The sequence below is a fragment of the Anser brachyrhynchus genome (assembly GCF_964034855.1).
Source record: "Anser brachyrhynchus genome assembly, chromosome: 10".
Classification (NCBI taxonomy): domain Eukaryota; kingdom Metazoa; phylum Chordata; class Aves; order Anseriformes; family Anatidae; genus Anser; species Anser brachyrhynchus.
The window spans coordinates 1856766-1875152 of record NC_137705.1 but is presented as its reverse complement, the minus strand read 5'-3'; the positions used below and the strand labels follow the sequence as shown (position 1 = coordinate 1875152).

Genomic DNA, 18387 nt, shown 5'->3' with positions numbered 1-18387 from the left:
CCGGGGCAGAGCCGGGGGCTGCCCGTGCCCCTGGAAAGCCCCCACAGCTCCTGCAAGGGGAGCCCGTGCCCTGACGGCGAGCTGCTGCACAGCTTGCACCGCCTCATAATCGAGGCAGGGTAAAACCCTCCGGCACCTGCTAAAAATACGCTGCACAGCAAAGCCGGCATGGGTCGTTACAGCAGAAAGCTGCCATGTGGGATGTTCGGCAAACGGGTTCGGTGCTCTTGGGTCCCAGTTATTCCCCCCTGTCCTGAAACTTACCCGTGGCAAGTCAAGTACGTGTTTGACAGACACACCCACAGCTCATCTGCGGAGGCTAGAGCTTTGCCACCCAACCCTTTTCTTGGTTCTGCGAGGTAACAGCGTTGGCCCCGTGAAGGAGGCTTTGCAAGTAACCTGTGTGGAGGTACCCGCAGCTACTGAACACTTGCAGAGACCGGCAACGTAACTTGTTCTGCCTGGTGTCGTCAGCCAGAAGAGGTGGCAGGATGGCAACATTTCACTTCTGCTTTGTGTGTTTAAAGTAAGAGCTGTACTAAGTGTATTCCGCAGAGAGAAGAAGAGAGAAATTCAGAAAAGGGAGGAACACAGTGGAAAGGGGCTGCTAGGAGGGTGCCTAAAAGACCCGTCCCAGCTGGGTCTCCAGCTGATACCGCAACAGTTAAGGCAGAAAAACCAGGGGCACTGGTTTGAGCATGTGACATCTGAGATCCTTACCGTAGTTCTTTACATCTGGATACAGAACCTAGCTATCAGCAGCCCAACATGACTTTGGCTAGCTGACTCTGTTTTTGTTTTTCCCCTCTTTCCTCCTCTATGCCAGATCTCTCTGCTCGCCACCCCGATAATGAGCTGCCATATGCGGGGAGTTGGGTCAGTTCCTGCATTCACAGCTTTTGGGACCAGAAGGCACCATTCAGCAATTTAACCCGACTTCCTGAGCAACGCAGGGCCTCTCGCAATTACTTCTGCGCCACGCCAAATAAACGCAGCTTGCCTAAGCTCCTTCGCGTTGATGTTCGCCGTGGTGCTGAGCGCCTCCCCGGCTGGGTGCTGCTCACTCCTCACTGCATTGCCCTTGCTTGGCACCTCCCTGTCTGGTGGGAGGGCGGGCTGGGAAGTGACCCAGAGGAGATGTGAGGTGCTTTGGAAAGTGGCATCGGCCTGGGCAAGTTCAACAGCCTGGGGTTTGCCACCTGTCAAATCCTCAGACTTAGAGAGGGCTGGAAATGGAGGAGGTTTCTGCTTTTAGTGTGCAGTTTTATCCATTTTTTGGTCAAAATTTCGAAGCTCCGTGAGGTTGAAGAAAAAAGGATCACTTTTTTTTTAAAGTGTTTTTATGTGTGTGCTCACACACATGCAGCTTTTTCTGATAAGGTTCTTTTCCACCCATTTTTAACTTTACAATAAGAGATGTTTTCTGTCCTGTATTGCTGAAGTCGTTACTTGGAGGAGACCCCATCTATGTGAACTGGAACCTCCGCCTGTCTTTCAAATGCATTTCAGCCCTTTTCAGCACTTCTGTTCTAGATGTTTACTACATAGTTGAGTTTAAAAAAAATAATGAGAAAAGCAGTCCTGAGGGTTCCAACCTAAATGAAAGTCTCTCTGCATTTCCTCAAACCATTTTCACTTTTTTTATCCCTAATGCTAGGTGTCTGAATTTTCCATGAGAGGCAGGAACTTTAGGCAACTTTCATCTTGATTTTTTTTATATTTTTAATGCAAATGAAAATAAAACTTTTATACCTTCTTCAAAACCAGATAGAAAAGACAAAAACCTCTTCCATATGTCATTAGGTTGAGATGAAATGAGTTCAGGCTTGAGCTGTCGCTTGCTGTGGTGGTTTTTGAGGTGGACACCTCCAGTGTTGAGTCAGATGAAGACCATTCTGGGAAACACGCACAGCCTGTGTTGGGGAAATGGATGTTAGAGGCATTACAGTCACCGACAGGTCAACGAAATTGTAGTTCTCCTGTTATGGCTAATGATGAGTGGTTTATTTGCCAGCCTTGTGGGAATGGAAACTTAAAAGGAAGAGGGTTTTTGTACAGCAAATTGAAAGGAGCTTTTGCTACCGCTAGTGAAAAGGAAAAACACCGTACTCCTCTCTGACCCTGCCGCCCATTACGTTTCAGTTTAAAAGCCGGCTGCTTTGTGCATGCCACTCACCTGGCCTCTCCCAGTGAAGTGTCTTCCTGGTCCGTGAGCTTACCGCCCTGTTGCCCCTTCCCCCCAGGACTCTCACTTTTCGTCTGGGTGCAGAACTGAGGTATACGGAAGCGCAAGAAATTTAGCAAAATTACCGTTTCAATCTTCTCTCCCTATTCAATCCTTCTTGTGAAGCATAAGCTAATATTGTGCTTTTGCAGTACAAAGGACGGTGCAAAGACTAGCACAGTAGCTATAACTGAATAATTCTTTCCTGTTTTAACCCATTTTGATGTGAAGAATACCAATTTCAGTATTTGGAGTTTATATTCTTACTGAAAGATCGCTGAAAGCTATGGTAATTTGGAGTGATCCACCGGAGCCTTGCCAAGGCCAGTGGTTTCTGCTTGCAGATGAGTTTGTGAGGCTGGTTCTAACATGCTGATCTATTTATACATGCTGTCTGTGCTAAAGTGGGAAGGCACAGGAGTTTGCAAACTGGAATGCTTACTTTTCCCTTCTTCAATTTAAGTTGGAAAGATCAAACTAATTCAGCGCTGATTCTCCTTCTCTGCTGGTTTTCAGCCCCAAAATGTACATGCAGGTTTGATTAATTTGGGGTCATGACGTAAGCCAAGTCCAGTCCATCGTCTCGCTGCAGTCATATCCACTTGACCTCCCAGCTTCAGTCTTTCCTTCTTTGGAAGGAAGGTGCCCAATTTCTCTTATAGAGATTACACACAATTTATGCGCTGTTGTTGATGAACTTAAATGAAAGAGGTATTTTTTGCTTTTCTCTGAAGCGAGTTGTCCTGGCAGTGTCAGAACAATGTGCCCAGACTCCCTAATGACTCGATATGGCTTTCCCAGTATCCAGCCTACAAGCAGCCAAGGGTGTACTCAGCGCGGCGCGATGTGCAGGAACTGTGTGTTCCTCTGCATAAATGAGGGTCTTCCTGTTAACTTTTGATCCTCTGGCTTAAATACTCTGTGCTTCAGTTTAGCCAAGAAAGAAATGGTTTGCATGCTTGTGAAGTTTCCAAGAGAGGTGACAATGCAAGGAAATGGCGTACCAAAGGCCGCGTGAATTAGCCAGGAGGAAAGTCCATTAGGAGGAGGATGGAGAACGGTTCTTCCTGGCCAAGGAGCCCCTGCCCACGGAGCACCACAAGGGAAGGGCTCGCTCCTCTGGCTCCTTCCTGCGAAGTAAGATCTCTCCATATTTAGCCTCTCGGATCCCGACAGCCTTCCTCTCTCCGCTGTGCGTTTCCCAGGCTACAGCGGATATTGGGTTAAACCACCACGGTCGCTCTCCCAGCCTATGCTTGATTTTTCTGTCTAGTTCGTGTGCCCTCTAGGCAGACACGGGCAATCAGCTGCAGACTTAATTTGGTATTGCTGTATCGTCAGAGTCTTATTTCTTAGTGTATGTTCCTGAGAAGTTAAATCAATTTACCCGCGATTAAGTAGGCAGTTTGATTTGAATGCTTAGGTCTCTGTTGTATGTCTAAGTCCTACTTGATAAAAGTTGCTTGTCTTTATCTGTTTCAATGTGATGATCAGCATTTTAAATTTGAAAAACTGTCACCGTTAAGCTTATTTCATTGTTCATGTTTGGTACTGTATTACATATCTCTTATCTCAGGAAAAATGTTTATAGCTGGGAATCCATAGGAACCATTTTTAATTAGTGTTTGAAGTCTTTTTGTGACATGCAGCATTTGCTTCTTCCTCCTCCCCGCTGGGGGTGTGTGTGCTATGTTCACTGTGTGCAAGTCGCAGATGCCGTGTACGTGGTCTGAACGAGCTGCCCAAAAGTGCATTATTTCTGGGTGGCAGGCCTGTGTGCACCTGCAACTAAAGCTTTTAGCTTGTGCCTTTGTGCTCATGCAAAGTAGTTTGGGATGTTCAAAGGATACCTGCTAAATTTTCAAAATGTAGCTCTTTTAGGAGCATGGTGGGTGGCTGGGAGGGTGTAAATGGTAATTATGCCGTAATTCATTTGTGATGATTCAGCTGAAGTCGAGTGGTTTGCTAGTTCCCTTCCCCTAAGTGTTGACCACTAGATTTCTGTTGGGATGAAAGTATCTTGAAGAATGACTAATTTTTCTGCATTTTACTTTCAACTAGCTGCCGCAACCTCCAGAAACGGAAAGCTCGGTAGAGGTGTGTCACTCACCTATATTTGTACAACAGCAAATATTGGTGTTCTGAAGTAGTCCTGGTGGAGTGTCTTGTTGGTAGAAAAAACAGCTGTGAAATGTGTGTCTGAGTGGTATAGACAGTGAAAAATGAGCAGATTGGTTGAAGTGTTTGAGTCTGATGCAGCCATCAGCAAGACAGACTGAAAATACACAGAATTACGTAAACCAGTCCCAAATATTTTGTTCCTGCAAAGTAAGGGACCCAAAGGACAAGTGGTTTAACGTATCCAAGGTAGTACAAGCCTTCCAGCCATTTGTCTTGGGCTTTTAGTGCAGGCACTCCTTAAGAAGTCTCCTCCCAAATCTCCCTTCAGCAAAATAAGACTTCATTTCTATGGTTCCCTGTAAAGAGTTTTGGTTTCCCCTTATCTTACATATTTAAAGCCTTTAAGGAAATAGAGGTGAAAAAAGAAGTTAGTGGAATTTTCATAATTCCAGAGCAGCTGGGTGTCCCGTTTGAAACTGTTAATTGTCACTTCACACCAAGAAGGTTCCTAGCTCTTCAGTGAATTGGATATGTAGGAGCATTTCATTTATGAGACACGCCAGCATCAGGTGGCCTAAGGCAGATTTGGAAAAAAAAAAAAAAAGAAAAGAACATGAGAACTTATGAAATCTCAAATTCTTTTGGAATTAATGGGATACCTGGAGGTGGCATCGATAGATTTCACATCTGGGTGCTCTATCAGTGCAAATTTCAGTGAAACAACAATGAAGTCTTAATCTAGGAGGACGTTGATTCTCTGACGTATTTAAGTGTGAAGTTTTTATGTGTGTTTTGAAATAACAAAGAAAAATGAAGTTTGTGATGCTTTAAATCTTTGTACTTGTACTTTTTGTGGAATAGTACTTAAATAGAAGCCGAAACTCTCAGTGGTCATAGAATGACTTTGAGATGTCTGGAAGATGGCTCCTGGTTTAAGATGGGTCCCTGTATAGAGTGGTTTCAGAACATTTCCACATTTTCAGAATGCTTTAAAGCAACAAGAACTTGAAGTACTTTAGGTTTCCAAAGTGGAAGTTCAAGTCTGTACGAAGTTCCTGAAAATTTGCTTCCTTTACATACCTAATATCTAAAATATGAGAGACTTGATTTGGAAATAGGCACGTGCCAAGGGACTTCTTTCAATAAATCAGTGAAATCTCTACTGAAGTCCACGGCATTGGAATGAAAACCCTGTGGGTTTTGTCAGAGGCCCTCCACAATCTCAAAAGAGCTTCCTTGACCACAATCAGACATGTTAAAGTGCCTACACTTCCACCAGAAGTGTGTGCGTGTAGTGGGAAGGGGGCGTTTGTATGTGTACGTGTGTGTATATGTGTATATGTATGCATGGGCATAATGCATGGTTTGAGTTCTTGAACTGTCGTGTGGTACCTGTAAAATTAGGTAGACTGTGTTTTCTTTAAGTCCCTGAAAATGTGTTGGCATATGTGCATGCCATGGTGGTCTGCTGGCGAGTGTCAGAGCAGACTGGTGAAGTACTGTGGGAGCTAATTAAGGGCTGATGTTTTATTTAGTTAGCTTGTCGGTTGGTCTTCCTCATCTCCCCGTTGCTTTCAGCTGTGACTTCCCTTAATATTTTCCATGAGTGCAAAGATGTTAGTGTCTCTTTAGTGTTGTTCTCCTTTAAAATGAAATTTCTGCGTGCACAGCAGGAGCTTGATCAAAGTCTACCACAGAGGCAACTGGAGGATCATAGAAGGGTATGTACAGCAGTCAAGCACATTCAGAACTAATTCTCTACCTTTTCCTTTTAAACGGTGGAGTTTAAGTCATGTAAGACACTTCTGTGGTTAACTGCTTGCCAGTCTGTTAGAAAATCCAAAACTAGCAGCCGTGCTTACAAAATAGGGTATGGGGGCACTTTCTGTTGTGTTCAGTGGAAGGGGCAAGTGCTTGGCTGCTCAGGATTAAACCTCAGATCCTGCTCTAGTCTGTTCACACTTCTTAAAGCACTCCCTTTGGTGGTGATCGCAAAATTACAGTGAGATTATTCAGTGCCTGTGGAGTTTGCTTGCTTTGGCCCTACCTGCCCCCTTCATAAACAATCAAGCTGCCAAATCAACATTGTTAGCACATTTCTTAATTTATTCTGCTCTTGTAGCTCAGAACAGAAAAGTAGCGACTCCTAACTGCTTCACTCTTAAATTTTATTAAAGATTCCCCATTTTAAAGGTCGTAACAGGTTTTTGATAACACCTGAACTGTATATTGCATCTGTTTTACTGATATGTTTAATACCGTTTGTATGTAGCTTACTGTTAGTTGCTGATGAATGCAGATGAAACTGAATGCTAGTAGGTAGCATATTTGATTTTTCTCGCTGCCGCCAAACATCTGATATTTGTTTGCATATTGTACGCATCAAAGTGGTGTATAACAGTAACAGGATGGTTAAGGAACTGTTCTGAAGCCAAGCAGCACAGCTGAATTAATTATAACATTTCTTAACATTTTTCTCCTTTATTTTGATCACATTTTCATACACTTATTAGCTAACACAGTGTTTTTGAATAATTTTGTAGTAAATGGTGAAGTTTTTATTCCCAGTTAGAATTTTAAATGATACCGAATGTGGGAACGGATTGCCAAACCTCTGAAACCGTGGATCAGCATGCTTTCAGACTAAAACCAGCAAATGCTTGATAACGTGTTCCCACTTGTATTTTCTGCTTGCTTGTCCTGCTTTGGGTATACCACAGGCACAGACAGCAGAGGTGCAGCAGGTCTGTCCGAGGAGCAGGAGCTCCGCTCAGGTCTGCCCACTCACGCGAACCATTTTGAGCGTGGAATAGAAGTTACCTTCTGCTCTGCAGTGGGCTAGGAGGAAAGCCTAGGGACAATCCCGTGAGCTTGAGTTACCCTTCTGGACTTGGGATGAAGTGGAGCTTACCAAGCAGCAGTTCTTGTAGTCAGATGTGCGTTTTGATCTTTGTAGTAAGTAGTAAAAAATCCTGCTTTTAAATGCCAGTTGCTGTGACAACTGCTAGTCAGCTTAACAGAAGAGAAAAAGGTAACGGGAGAGCTCCGCTGTGACTTGGTTTTGGCATGGGGCTCTGTAAGTATCAAGTTTCCTCTCTAATCAGTACACATGTAGAAGAAAGATGTAGTTAAGGTGTCGGGGTTTTTTTCTGCCTGTCTTGGCCTTGTTCTGTCATGTATCTTTCCTTACCTGCCAGACTGAGAGCAGAAAGAGTGGGTAAGGCACTACAGCGTGTACTAAACGCTATCTTGTCGTTGTCAGTCAAAGTAGTTCCTCCGGGATGAGTTTGCTGGGGCCCTGGAATTAGTCTCTTGCCTCTGCCACACGTTCACAGTTTGGCCCAAGCAGTGACAGCAAGTGGATGTCCCTTGGAAAAGGACTGCTTTTCTTCTACTTTTGTTTCCAGAAGAACTTGCCTTTTTTTTCTTCCTTCTGACTTTTGGAAGCAGCTGGTTGGAAAGCTCTCTTAGTGCTTATCTTCATCTCGTCTCCCTGTCATTTCCCCGTCCCCATCTGATTCTGTAAAACGCAGCTCCCGCGCTGCAGCCCTCGCCCTGCCGGGCGGTGGGACGCCTGCTGGCTGCCGGGGCACGAGCTGCGGCCGCGGGTGGGCTTCCCCAGCTCGGGAGGGATTTGGTCGAGGATTGTTAGTTTCTGACAGGTTTTTTGTCTTTCCAGCGCACGGGGGTGTAAGGCTTTACCTAAGCTATGTTCTGTGAGTGCTGGCTTCATCTCAAAAGCAGTCTGGCTGCGGCAGGGCTGGGCTCTGGCTGAGGCAGCTAGCGCACACACGCGTTGCTCCATTTACTTACGTGTGTTTTAAAGGCCCCTTGTGAAAGTTTAAGGAAGAAGGCTTTGCTTTTTTGACAGCTAATATTGAGCCCTGTAGTTGATGACATTTTGAATTCACAGCCAGACTGCTAATCTGGTTTGAAATACAGCTGAAAGTAAGCATCAAGCACGTTTTGTCTGAAATCATTGTTGCCTAGTTCAAATTTTTTGGAGTCCTCAGGAAATAAATCCTGCGTCCCCTCTCCGACAGCGGCTCAGGGTGGCACTGCTGCAGTCACAGCACACCCCCAGTAGCGGAGCAGCAGCTCACAGTTAAAACAATTACCTGCCTCTCTTAATGCACAAAGGCCTTGTAAAAATCTGTTAGCCCAGCCGCAGTGTTTCTGCATCTGCCTACCGCTGGCGCTACAGCCGGCTTTTCTACCCCTCTCTAAATTACCGGGGATTCTTGTGAAGACTTCAGCGAGCACAGCGCAGGGTCCGCAGGTTAACGTTCAACCTGGGAGCTGCTTGGATCTCCTCCGACTTCTGCTGACGGCAGCAGCGCGTGCTTCGCGCGGCCGTGCCGGGTGTCCCCGGGCCGCGCGGGGCTGGGACGCTGGGGTTATCCGAGGACCGCTGCCCCGCGGTGCCCGCGGGCTCATGTGCTCGGGTGCTGACTGCCGGCGTGACGGGGAACAAAGAGCCGGGGCGCGGCGGGGAGCGCTCGGGTCCCCGCTGGGTGGCTGGCGGCGGTGCCGTGCTCCGCTGGCTGGTGGCGGGGAGGGAGAGGGGAGCGCCGTGCCGTAGCGCTCCGGTGGGCGGCAAGAGAGGCTAGGTCTGAGGAGGTGGGATTGCTTGCTCAGATAACCGGTTCTAATGGCAGTATTTCTCTGATCCTCCTCTTTATTTCATCCTGGTGCTGTACAGATTTATTTTTTTTTTTTTACCCTTAAGACAGGCAATAGTCCTCAATTTGAAAAGGAAAACAAAACACGCTGAAAATAAAATCTGGCTAGAAAGCATTAGGAAAATCTGGACTGTAGCTGTTTCTGGTGCTGGGAACCCTTAATCTTATTTGAGCCCTGTGCAATCTCCCAGCCTGCCTGTGAACCCCAGGGGATGCCCAGCAGATCTTTCCAAATCTCCGGGGTCTCGGGTCCCCCACCTCGCTGCGAGTAGGCTCATGGTAACAGCACTCCTCCCGTACCGCGTGTTGCTGGCGTATTTCTTCCCGAAGCTCGAATCATGACTTGGTTATCCTCTTTGAATCAAGGGTGAGGCCCTCAGGCAAGTCTTGGTCAACCGTTACTACGGCAACGTGCGGCCTGCGGGACGGCGGGAGAGCCTCACCAGCTTCGGCAATGGCCCCCTCTCAGCTGGCGGCGCCAGCAAGGCCGGGGCAGGAGGTAGGACACGGCGCGTCTGTCTGTCCGTCCGCGCGGCCCGTCGGTGTCTTGCACGTCCAAGTCTTTTCCCCTCAGACTTTTCCCTTACTGTTCTGTTTCTATGAAATACAAAGCAAACAAATGAAAACCACCACCAACAAAAAAATTACCCACAGCGGTCGGGGAAGAACTCTTAATCCCACGTTTTCCCTGGCTTTGGAAACTCCAGTGTTTCAACTCTCCTTGAGGGATTTCACTTTAAGCTGAGCAGAACATGGCTCTCCTGTCTCTCATCACGTAAACTGCTTTTTCCTTACGCAGATGAGCGTAGTGTTCTTGTTTTCCTGACTGCATTTGAGAACATACTTCAGAGTTAAGGAGGCCGAGCTTTTTTTATGCTTTCTAGAGACTTTCTTGGGGTGTCTTGGATTTTGTAGTCTTGCTTTGAATGGATGTACTTAGGAAATCTGATCAATTTAACATTTGCAATAATACTTGGGAGATGTGCTCATAGGGACGTCAGATTAACCGTATCTAAAACAAAAGCATTTTGTTGCATTACGGAGAGATTGCAGGGTAAGATGAGCAAAAATCAGGTTTGAAGTCAACTGTAGAGTGCAGTTTATTTAATTTGAAACCATTGCTAAAAAAGTCAGTTAGGCATGTTTTCATCAAACACCATTCAGTGGGTTTTGCCTCTAACGACTGTCGGTAATCCCGTTGAAGGCAGGTCTGATCAGAAACAAACAAACAAAACAAAAAAATCCCTCCCTCATTTTTTAAGTTGAGCTGTAATTACATTTGCCTTTGCGTAGTGCTGCCTGCTGTGATACTCTTTCGCTTTCTAGATCATTTTGCTTCAGTTCTTGTTCTTTCTGCCTCTTCCACCAAATCTTGTGTGCTTTATCTTGTTTGATCTGTTTCATCCATGAATTTTTATGCTTCTGTAATTGTACAGAAGCATAGCGTTGGCTTTGCCATCTGCTGGAATTTGTCTTGCCTTTTCTCCATCACTTCGCTGGTACCACTGAGCTTTTACCTCTTTGTATCTCTGAATCCATACTGCTTCCAGAATCCTCTTTCGGTACACCAGCGCTCCTTCCAACTTCTGCTAGCAGTGAGGGTGATAGTGGCAAGAACTATTTCTCCTTGACAGCCCGAGCTTTCTTCCTCAGGACTTAGGAGCCTCGCACACATTAAAGCAGCATTAAGTGCCCATCGTATGATGCGTCCCATCTGCCCTCTAAGTTAAAAACACTTGCAGAAATGCTAGGAGTTGAGTTCATCGCTGTTAATAAACATGTGCCATTCAGGATACTTAATAATTTAAGCCAGAAGAGAGGTGCCATCACTGTAGGGTAGCAGGATTTGAATCTCAGGCTGTCATGATCACCTTTATAGGAGGAAGCTCTGGATCAAGTTCAATGAGCCGAGGTGAGATGAGTTTGGCAGATGTCCAGTGTCATCTGGATAAAGAAGGTGCATCCAACCTGGTCATAGACCTCATCATGAATGCCACCAGTGACAGAGTCTTCCATGAGAGTATCCTACTTGCCATTGCCCTTCTGGAAGGTGGGAACACTACAATACAGGTAGGAAAATGGAAAACATTAAGCTTCTAACTAAAACATGTCGGGAAGGGAAATATTTTTGAGATCCAGGAAACTTGAAGAGATTAAGGAGAAGATGGGAGGGGAAATGACTAAATGATCTTTGACCTGTAATTAAGGGAAATATCAGTGTCTACCATGCAAAAGTTAACTTATTAAATGTTTGCATGGGCACTAGGTAATTGAGGTATTTCCCAGGGCAATACAGAGGTATGAATGTATAACAAAACAGCTTTGTACCGTAAGTTAATATGACTGCTTTTACAAGTAAGTTTAAGCAACTGCAAGATGCTTTGAGACTTTTACAACTATAGGTCTTACATTTCAGATCAGAATTTAAAATACCACTGCATGGTAAACTCCAGGCCACCACTGTTCTCCTGTTATCATGTTGTACTTCATTTCGGTGTTTTGAATACAAATTTGGTGTCCTTAAATGAGAACTGTACCTGGTATGGATTTTAGTGAACGTACAGCAACTAACTCGCTGCATTTCAGAAATAGGGTATTCTTCCAAACAGAAAGAAAACCTTATTATGGCAAAATACGACTACAAAGATTATTAAATATGTAATATCTAATTTTTTTGACTTTGTGTTCGTTCTGCATGCGAACAGTCTTGGACAATGGTCCTTGTGCATAGCTGTTCCAGAGTTTGTTTTCCCTTTCCTCACCCTCCTGCCATTTGTTTCACGCCTGAAGAAAACAATCAGTGATTTGTTTAAGAAGGTCAATTCTACAGGTTGTTGCTTTCAGATAAATATGTTCAAGCATTTGATACACATACAGAGTTAGGCTTACAACTCGATACCATTTGTGCTGCAACCTAATGAGGAACAACTATTTAGGTACTTGAATCAGGATCCAGGTAAAGTTTTCAGAAGAGCTTGGACAAATAGAACTAAGAAAACCTTCTATACGTGCCCCAGTGTTCCCAGTACAATATAACCACTCCCCAGTCCTTTATTTGTTACTGTCCTGAAAACCAAACTACCCAAAGCATGCGGTTGGTCTCTGGTATCGTTGCAGTGGCTAAGAGGGCTAAGAGCCACCACAATGACAACGTTATTCTTGCTAGACCTCTGTGGCAGCTTCTGTGATAAATGTGGAACAGACCAGGGGCAGTGCTCCACGTTGTGCTTGATCTAATATAACTGTGGGCTGTAGCCAAAACAGCTCGTCCCGTTCTGGTTAGCTCTGTTTGTCCCTTCCTTTGTATGGCTTGTGCAGCTGTGGAGAGAGTTGATCTGATGGAAAACCAGCCTGCCGGCAGCAACAGATTCAGTGCTATAGAAAAGGTCTGTGTAAAACCTGACCAGAGATGTGCAAAAGAGCGGCGCTTTCCTCTGGGTAGCACTGTGCGGTGAGACTTGATCAAGTGTAACATGAGGCTGAGTTCTGACTGGTTATAATTGATGATTGTGATTAAAGCTTTAACTGCATCTACAGCAGCACCACCTTGTTTTCACACGAACTTCTGCTGAGAGGGGAGAGAATCTTTTCGGGTTCCTTCGTCGCTTGGCTCTGTAATCAGTACCTTCTTTTTTCCCTGTATATGTGCTCTAGAGTGAAGCTCCTTTGCAAAAGACAAAGTGGGAACAAAGCATTTAAAATCCCATGTCATCTTAAAATGCAGTCACAGGATTAACATTCCATGGGGAGAGTCACTCCTTTCAATTTCCTGCTCTCTTCAGATCTGAAGGAAGCTGAGCTTTCATCTTCCTCGCTCACAGGTAGCCTCAGGTAACCTCACACTGCTGTGCTGGAAGGAAAAACAAATACTGCACCAGCCTAAAACGGAGAGAGCCTTTGCTTGTCCTGGAACCCAGAACTAATGGAGTGAGCAGAGTCACTTCCCTGCTGTGCACGAATTGTTGTTAGAGTTGGAAGCAGATTCCTTAGCTCCTTGGGTCAAAACAAACAGGGAAGTCTTCCATCCACGTCCAGAGACACCTCTTTCACCAAAAAGCAAGGGGTTTTTTTAGTTTGCATTTGCTGCCTATAGCTGCAGGTTGGGAGTCTGTGAAATAATTACGTGGTTAGGAGCGAGCTGTTGTCGTACAGTGGTTACAGCAAATGGCAGAGCTCTCTCGCGCCCGCGCGTTAGGGTCCTGCCAATTTCTGCTGCACTCCTGCCTTTATAGACGTTACTTCCGACAAGCCAGAGTAACTATTTTCCATCCTTTTCCACTCAGGAAAAAGTGCTTAGTGGCTGCCTTTACCTTTAGAGAAATGTCCTGGGCAGCCAGGAGTTGCTTTGTCCATGTGTGTACGTGCTGTAATGGAACAGCGAGGGGTTGGGGATTATGGACCTGGTTGCTTTTGAGTACAGAATGTTTTAGGAACCAAATCGCTTTCTGATGCCTACAGCTAATGCTGTGTAAGGCTGAGGTCTTGGACACACCCAGGAGCTCTTACTCATGCATGGGAAGTACAGAGGAGACTTTATTGAAAATATCCTATGAAGTGGTCCCAGTCCAGCAGCCTAATAGCAAAAGGCAAAAAAGGAGGTTTATCAGTGCGCAACGTTCCCTGGGTTACCTCTGCCTTGGTTAATCTGTTCCCCGGGGCCTTGCTTTGCTTGCACGATCTCCAGCACAGTCAGGGCCCATGGAGACTACCACAACATCAGTCAGGAGCGGCACTTACTCAGCTCTCTCATCTTTCAGTAGTAATGAGTCATGAAAGCCAAGTAAATAAAACTTTAATGTAGAAAAACACCAACCACAAAGCCTAATTTCTGGGAGAACAGCTGGCTCGACGCTGGTGAATCAAAGCGAACTTGGAGGTTTGCTCTTTAGTAAAATCACAATTTCTGTTCTCTATCTCCCAGAGTGATTGCTGAATGATGTCCAAGTTAAACTGGCATCTTGAGACAGTAAATTCATGTAACCAAGCTTTTCTCTCTTCGCATAGTGAGCTGGCTTATCTGCTCACCCAGAAAATACCGAAGGCTCCGGGTGAAACCTAGCTGTTAGCAATTCTGCAGAGGCAGTACTCCCTGCAGGAGAGCAGCCACTAGCCTGCACAGCTTCAAATCTGGTGGTTTTTATGAAGCAGTCTTTCACTACAGTACAGATTTAGTAATGGTACAGCAGCGTGATGGTCTCCTGTTTAGTAAGACTTTATTTCTACAAAAAGCCCTGCAAAATTTTTTGTCTGCTTGTGGAAACTAGGCATGCTTATGAAACTAGGTGCACTTATGAAAATGAACCCAGTGCTCTCTGTGGTCTTTTATCCTGATCTTTCTCTAATCTGTATTCTTTCTGTGAGTTTTGCAGATCAGGTGGGGCTTCACAACCTCTGCAACTTGCAGAGTGGATTTTCTGAAATTCTATGGCAGTTTCCAGTAACTGTCAGTGGAAGAGTCATCTACAGTCACTGGACTAATAATTGTGTTCAATTTGCATCAGATACATCTGTCATTGTGAAAGTCACCCTAGCCAAGTCGGCTAGCTTTGTCTTTGGGTTCTAACACAGCTCATCGTCATTTCACATTTTTTTTTGGTTATTATTAGCAGCTCTTCGTTTATAGTATTCTGAATAAGTTCATTCTGTGCTCCATCTGAATAATTTTTACTAACCTTAAATTGCTTATATCTACAGTCCTTTGAGAATAGGAAACTAGTGGGATAGAGACAGGTTATGTAAAAAGGCTATTTGGCAGTACAGCCAGAAATATGTCGCCCCTGCATGGCATTTTCTTAACTCCAGGTTTTCACACGGGAAATGAGTTCAGCCTGAAGTTAAGCAAAAGTCTGTACTGACACACAGGAACTCGCACATGACGTTTGTAATATGGTTAATAATGGGAGTTCCCGGGTGACTCCCATGAGCTTTAGTGGGAGAACAGATCCCCGTGATGTTGGAAAGGGATAACTGGAATAGGTGTTACTGCTTCATTACGTGTATGCAGGGCCAATATTAAGGCTAGGCAAAGTAGGTGGTTGCCAACTCTAGCAGAAAAGCAAATCTAGAAATGTTCCTTATTATAATTGGCAGGAGTGATTTTTATTGTATTGTTAAGAAAATTAACGTGGGGGAGAAGCAGGACAAGAAAAAATATTCCTGGTTTATCTTAGGCAATAGGCTAAGAGGGAAGTGTACGGCACGTTTAATCCCAGCTGCTCGGTGTTCTGTTGTTGGGAGTGAACGTGGATGTGATAAATTTACTGTCTGGGGAGAAAGACAGGTCTTTGCCCACTCAGAGCTCTCTGGATGGAAACTTCTCAGTGTTGTTTTTTTGAATACGTTTGGAAGCAGGGCCAGGTGCTTTGGTAACAGGTGCTGGTGGCGGTGCCGGAGCTGTGCCCGGTGAGCTGCCTGCTCCCGGCAGCCACAGCTCCCGGCTCCGATGGGAAGCCTGCCCTCATTTGTAACGAGGCAGGAGCGGAGGTGGAACCGCAGGGTCAAAGCCGAGCAGCAAATTAACTTGACAAATGGTGCTGTTCACTGAACTGAAAATTATATAAACCCCTTTATTAATTTATATAACCCTCAGCATCCGCCTCGAGAGAGCTCGCGTCAGCGGTTCTGCGCGGGGCAGCCCTGGGAGGGCAGGTGCCCTGCTGGCCCCATGCTCTGCTCCGAAATTTGAGGGGTGAGCAGCGTGCCCCCAGCTGGGGCACTGCCAGCGGGTGTACGGCACCCATCCCCGCAGGTGCTGGCTTGGGCGTGCTTCGCAGGAGCTTGCGTGGCCGTTGCCATTGCTCATAGGCATGCTTACCGCAGAGCTGCTGCTCCTTTGGAGAGATCAAAGGATGGTCCGTTCCTTGCGCAACCTGCAACACAGCGAGTTTTCCTTGGTTAAAGCAATCCCGGGAAATGAATGACAGTGAAGAAAATTGCTGAGGACTTCTCCTGTAGCACTTGTCTCTCATCTGCCAAATAAAAATTATACGCACCATATACTCTGCTTCACCTCCGTGGAGTTTCAGGATTCCTAGGTCCATGGAAGTTACCGACAAGTAAAGTCCCTTACGTAACCACCTCTCCGTGGAGAGTTTGGTCCACTGGTTTAATTAGGGATCTTCTCAAAAGTTAGATGATGTGACAAATTACCCACACACGTTGGTATTTTCAGCAAGGGAAGGTAAAGTGAGGTTGATGACATTAAGGCATTTTTAAGTGATGTGATGCAGAGCTACCACTTCGACGTGCAGCGTTGCCTTTCCCTCACCCCTTCATCCACAGTTCTTCCCACGGCACGCTGCAAACACAAGACGTGGTAAAGGGAGTCAGTACCAAGGAAGAGGTGATTATTTTTCAGAACAGAAATGGGATTTGCTCCTAGCTTTCATGTGAGCAGTCGCTGCCCAATGACTGACACAATGCTCCTGCCTTCAGCTCTGTCTTGCACCATGTAACGTGCTTCGGCTTGGTTGCCTTTTCTCCTCGTGTGCTACCACCAGCAACCAAACTCCAGCAAGGTGAATTGCAGTCTCCTTTGCGAAACTCAGTGCCTCAGACTGTCCAACGATGATTGATTGTTATTAAGTAATTGCATATTTGCACGAAAAGGAGTTGAATCCAGACTTGTCCAACTCCTATCTGTATTTCTGGTGCACAGGACCGAAGCAGGACCCAAGTGAACCAGGTTGCTAACCAGGCGCAGAGAGGACACCTAGTCAGTGCACTTTTGTCTTGGTATTGGGAGTGCCCAGACGCGCTGAGAAGCATTTCAGGTTCTGGCCTTGTGCTAAGAACAACGTGGGAGCCATGAGAATCCCAAAAGCTAAGTACAAATATTCCAATATGCGGCTCCCAAAACCCTCTGGGACGCTGCCTCGGGGAGGCCCAGCCCGTCGCAGTGCACAGACGTGGCAGCCCCAGCGGTCACTTTTACTGCTGCCAGCCACAGCTCTTCTTTTACGAGGCAGTAACTTTGAGACAGATCTGTGCCCTTCAGCTTCCTGTAGCGCTGGCTGCGAAGCAGTGACAAAACCGAAGGGTAAGCGATGCTAAGGAAAACAGCAGTGAAATAGCTGGAACACGCCAGTCAACCTGTTCCTTTTTTTTTTTCCCCTTTCTCTGTTGGCCTGGATGTGTACTGCCCTATTAGCTGCCAAGACATTAGGGTTTTTCTCTGTCGCTGCAGTTGTCCTCCAAAACCAGGAGAAAATTTGGCAAAATGATACAGAAGGTATCGGTAATTCAAAACATAGATTTAGTGACATAACGGTGTTCTGGGGTTTGTGGTTTGGACTTTTTAAGCAAATGTACTTCTTGCAGGCTATGCAGCAGTCACAGATACCTGTGAGCACATAAAACTGTACGTGGTGGTAAATGCTTCAAAAACTGTACGTGGTGGTAAATGCTTCAGAGGCAAGAATATTGTTGGGTCGCTAGACTTCTGTGAATAGCACTTGAGAACTTTTGATCACTGGAAAAAAAAGTCTTTTCATTTCCAGTCTGAGAACTCCTCGTCCAGACAGAACGTGAGAAGAAGTGCTGATGTTTGTTTTTAACAGGCAGTCAGAATTTTTTGATATAGGATGTTGTTATCTTTTTTCATTGCTTCGATAATGTCTGTTGCGGAAACTAATGCAAAACCAGCGAGGTGTCGGTGCCTATTAAGTAATCACCTGTGTCTTCCACAATTTTAATAAGTCTTTCTCAAGGCAAACTGTACCATAACATTGTTTTGACATCCTGAGTATGTTACTTCTGAACACGATATACAAAAAAAGTAAATCTTAGTAAAGACCTGCATCAAACAGGGCGCTGAGCTGGGGGCTGTGACCGAGAGAGAGCCAAACGAAGCACAGCGCAAATCCAGAACCCAGGGTTACCTTCAAAACAAGGCGTTGAACTTGCAGTAGTAATTAAGCGAGTGCTGAGGAAATCCATCTCCCGATGCATTGCTGATTGTCATGCAGGTGAGCAGATTGCAAGCCCTTGGGCACACACGGTCTCTTTCACGTGTGCTTCAACGCATTTAGTACAGGGAAGGCTGGGATCTCACCTGGCCGTGAGACGCCACCGTGTTAAAAACAAACACGCCCTGGTAATAATGCACCGAGAGAGTGAAAAGCTGTTAGGAGTCATTACTGCCCTTTACAAAGATGATTTCATTTTCACTGGGGGCAGCGGGATGCATGGATGAGGTTGGGAAGCAGGGTGGGTGAAGTGAGGCTGAAGTGACAGCACTTGGAGGCTTCCTACTTCAGTTGCAGCCGATGCTACTGGAAGCATTTGGGGGCCATCGGTGCTCCCGTATCATAGCATCTCTCAGCCTTTTTACCCAAAGGGGAGCTTTTCCACATAGATACT

General features: G+C 45.7%; 1 protein-coding gene across 14 annotated transcripts in view; it reads left to right on the top strand.

Annotated features, from left to right (window-relative positions):
* Positions 1–18387, top strand: part of ITPR1 (inositol 1,4,5-trisphosphate receptor type 1) — a 169940-nt gene that overhangs the window by 98402 nt on the left and 53151 nt on the right. For 12 of the 14 annotated variants that reach the window (XM_080605983.1, XM_080605984.1, XM_080605993.1 and 9 more), the window contains 2 exons: positions 9394–9526; positions 10907–11097. The exons of 1 other annotated variant lie outside the window; for it this stretch is intronic. In XM_080605983.1, the coding sequence (XP_080462109.1) occupies positions 9394–9526; positions 10907–11097 (324 nt within the window). Of the gene's footprint in view, positions 1–4285; positions 4322–6015; positions 6067–9393; positions 9527–10906; positions 11098–18387 lie in introns of all 14 variants that reach the window. One more of the 14 variants, XM_080605987.1, reaches the window with a different exon arrangement.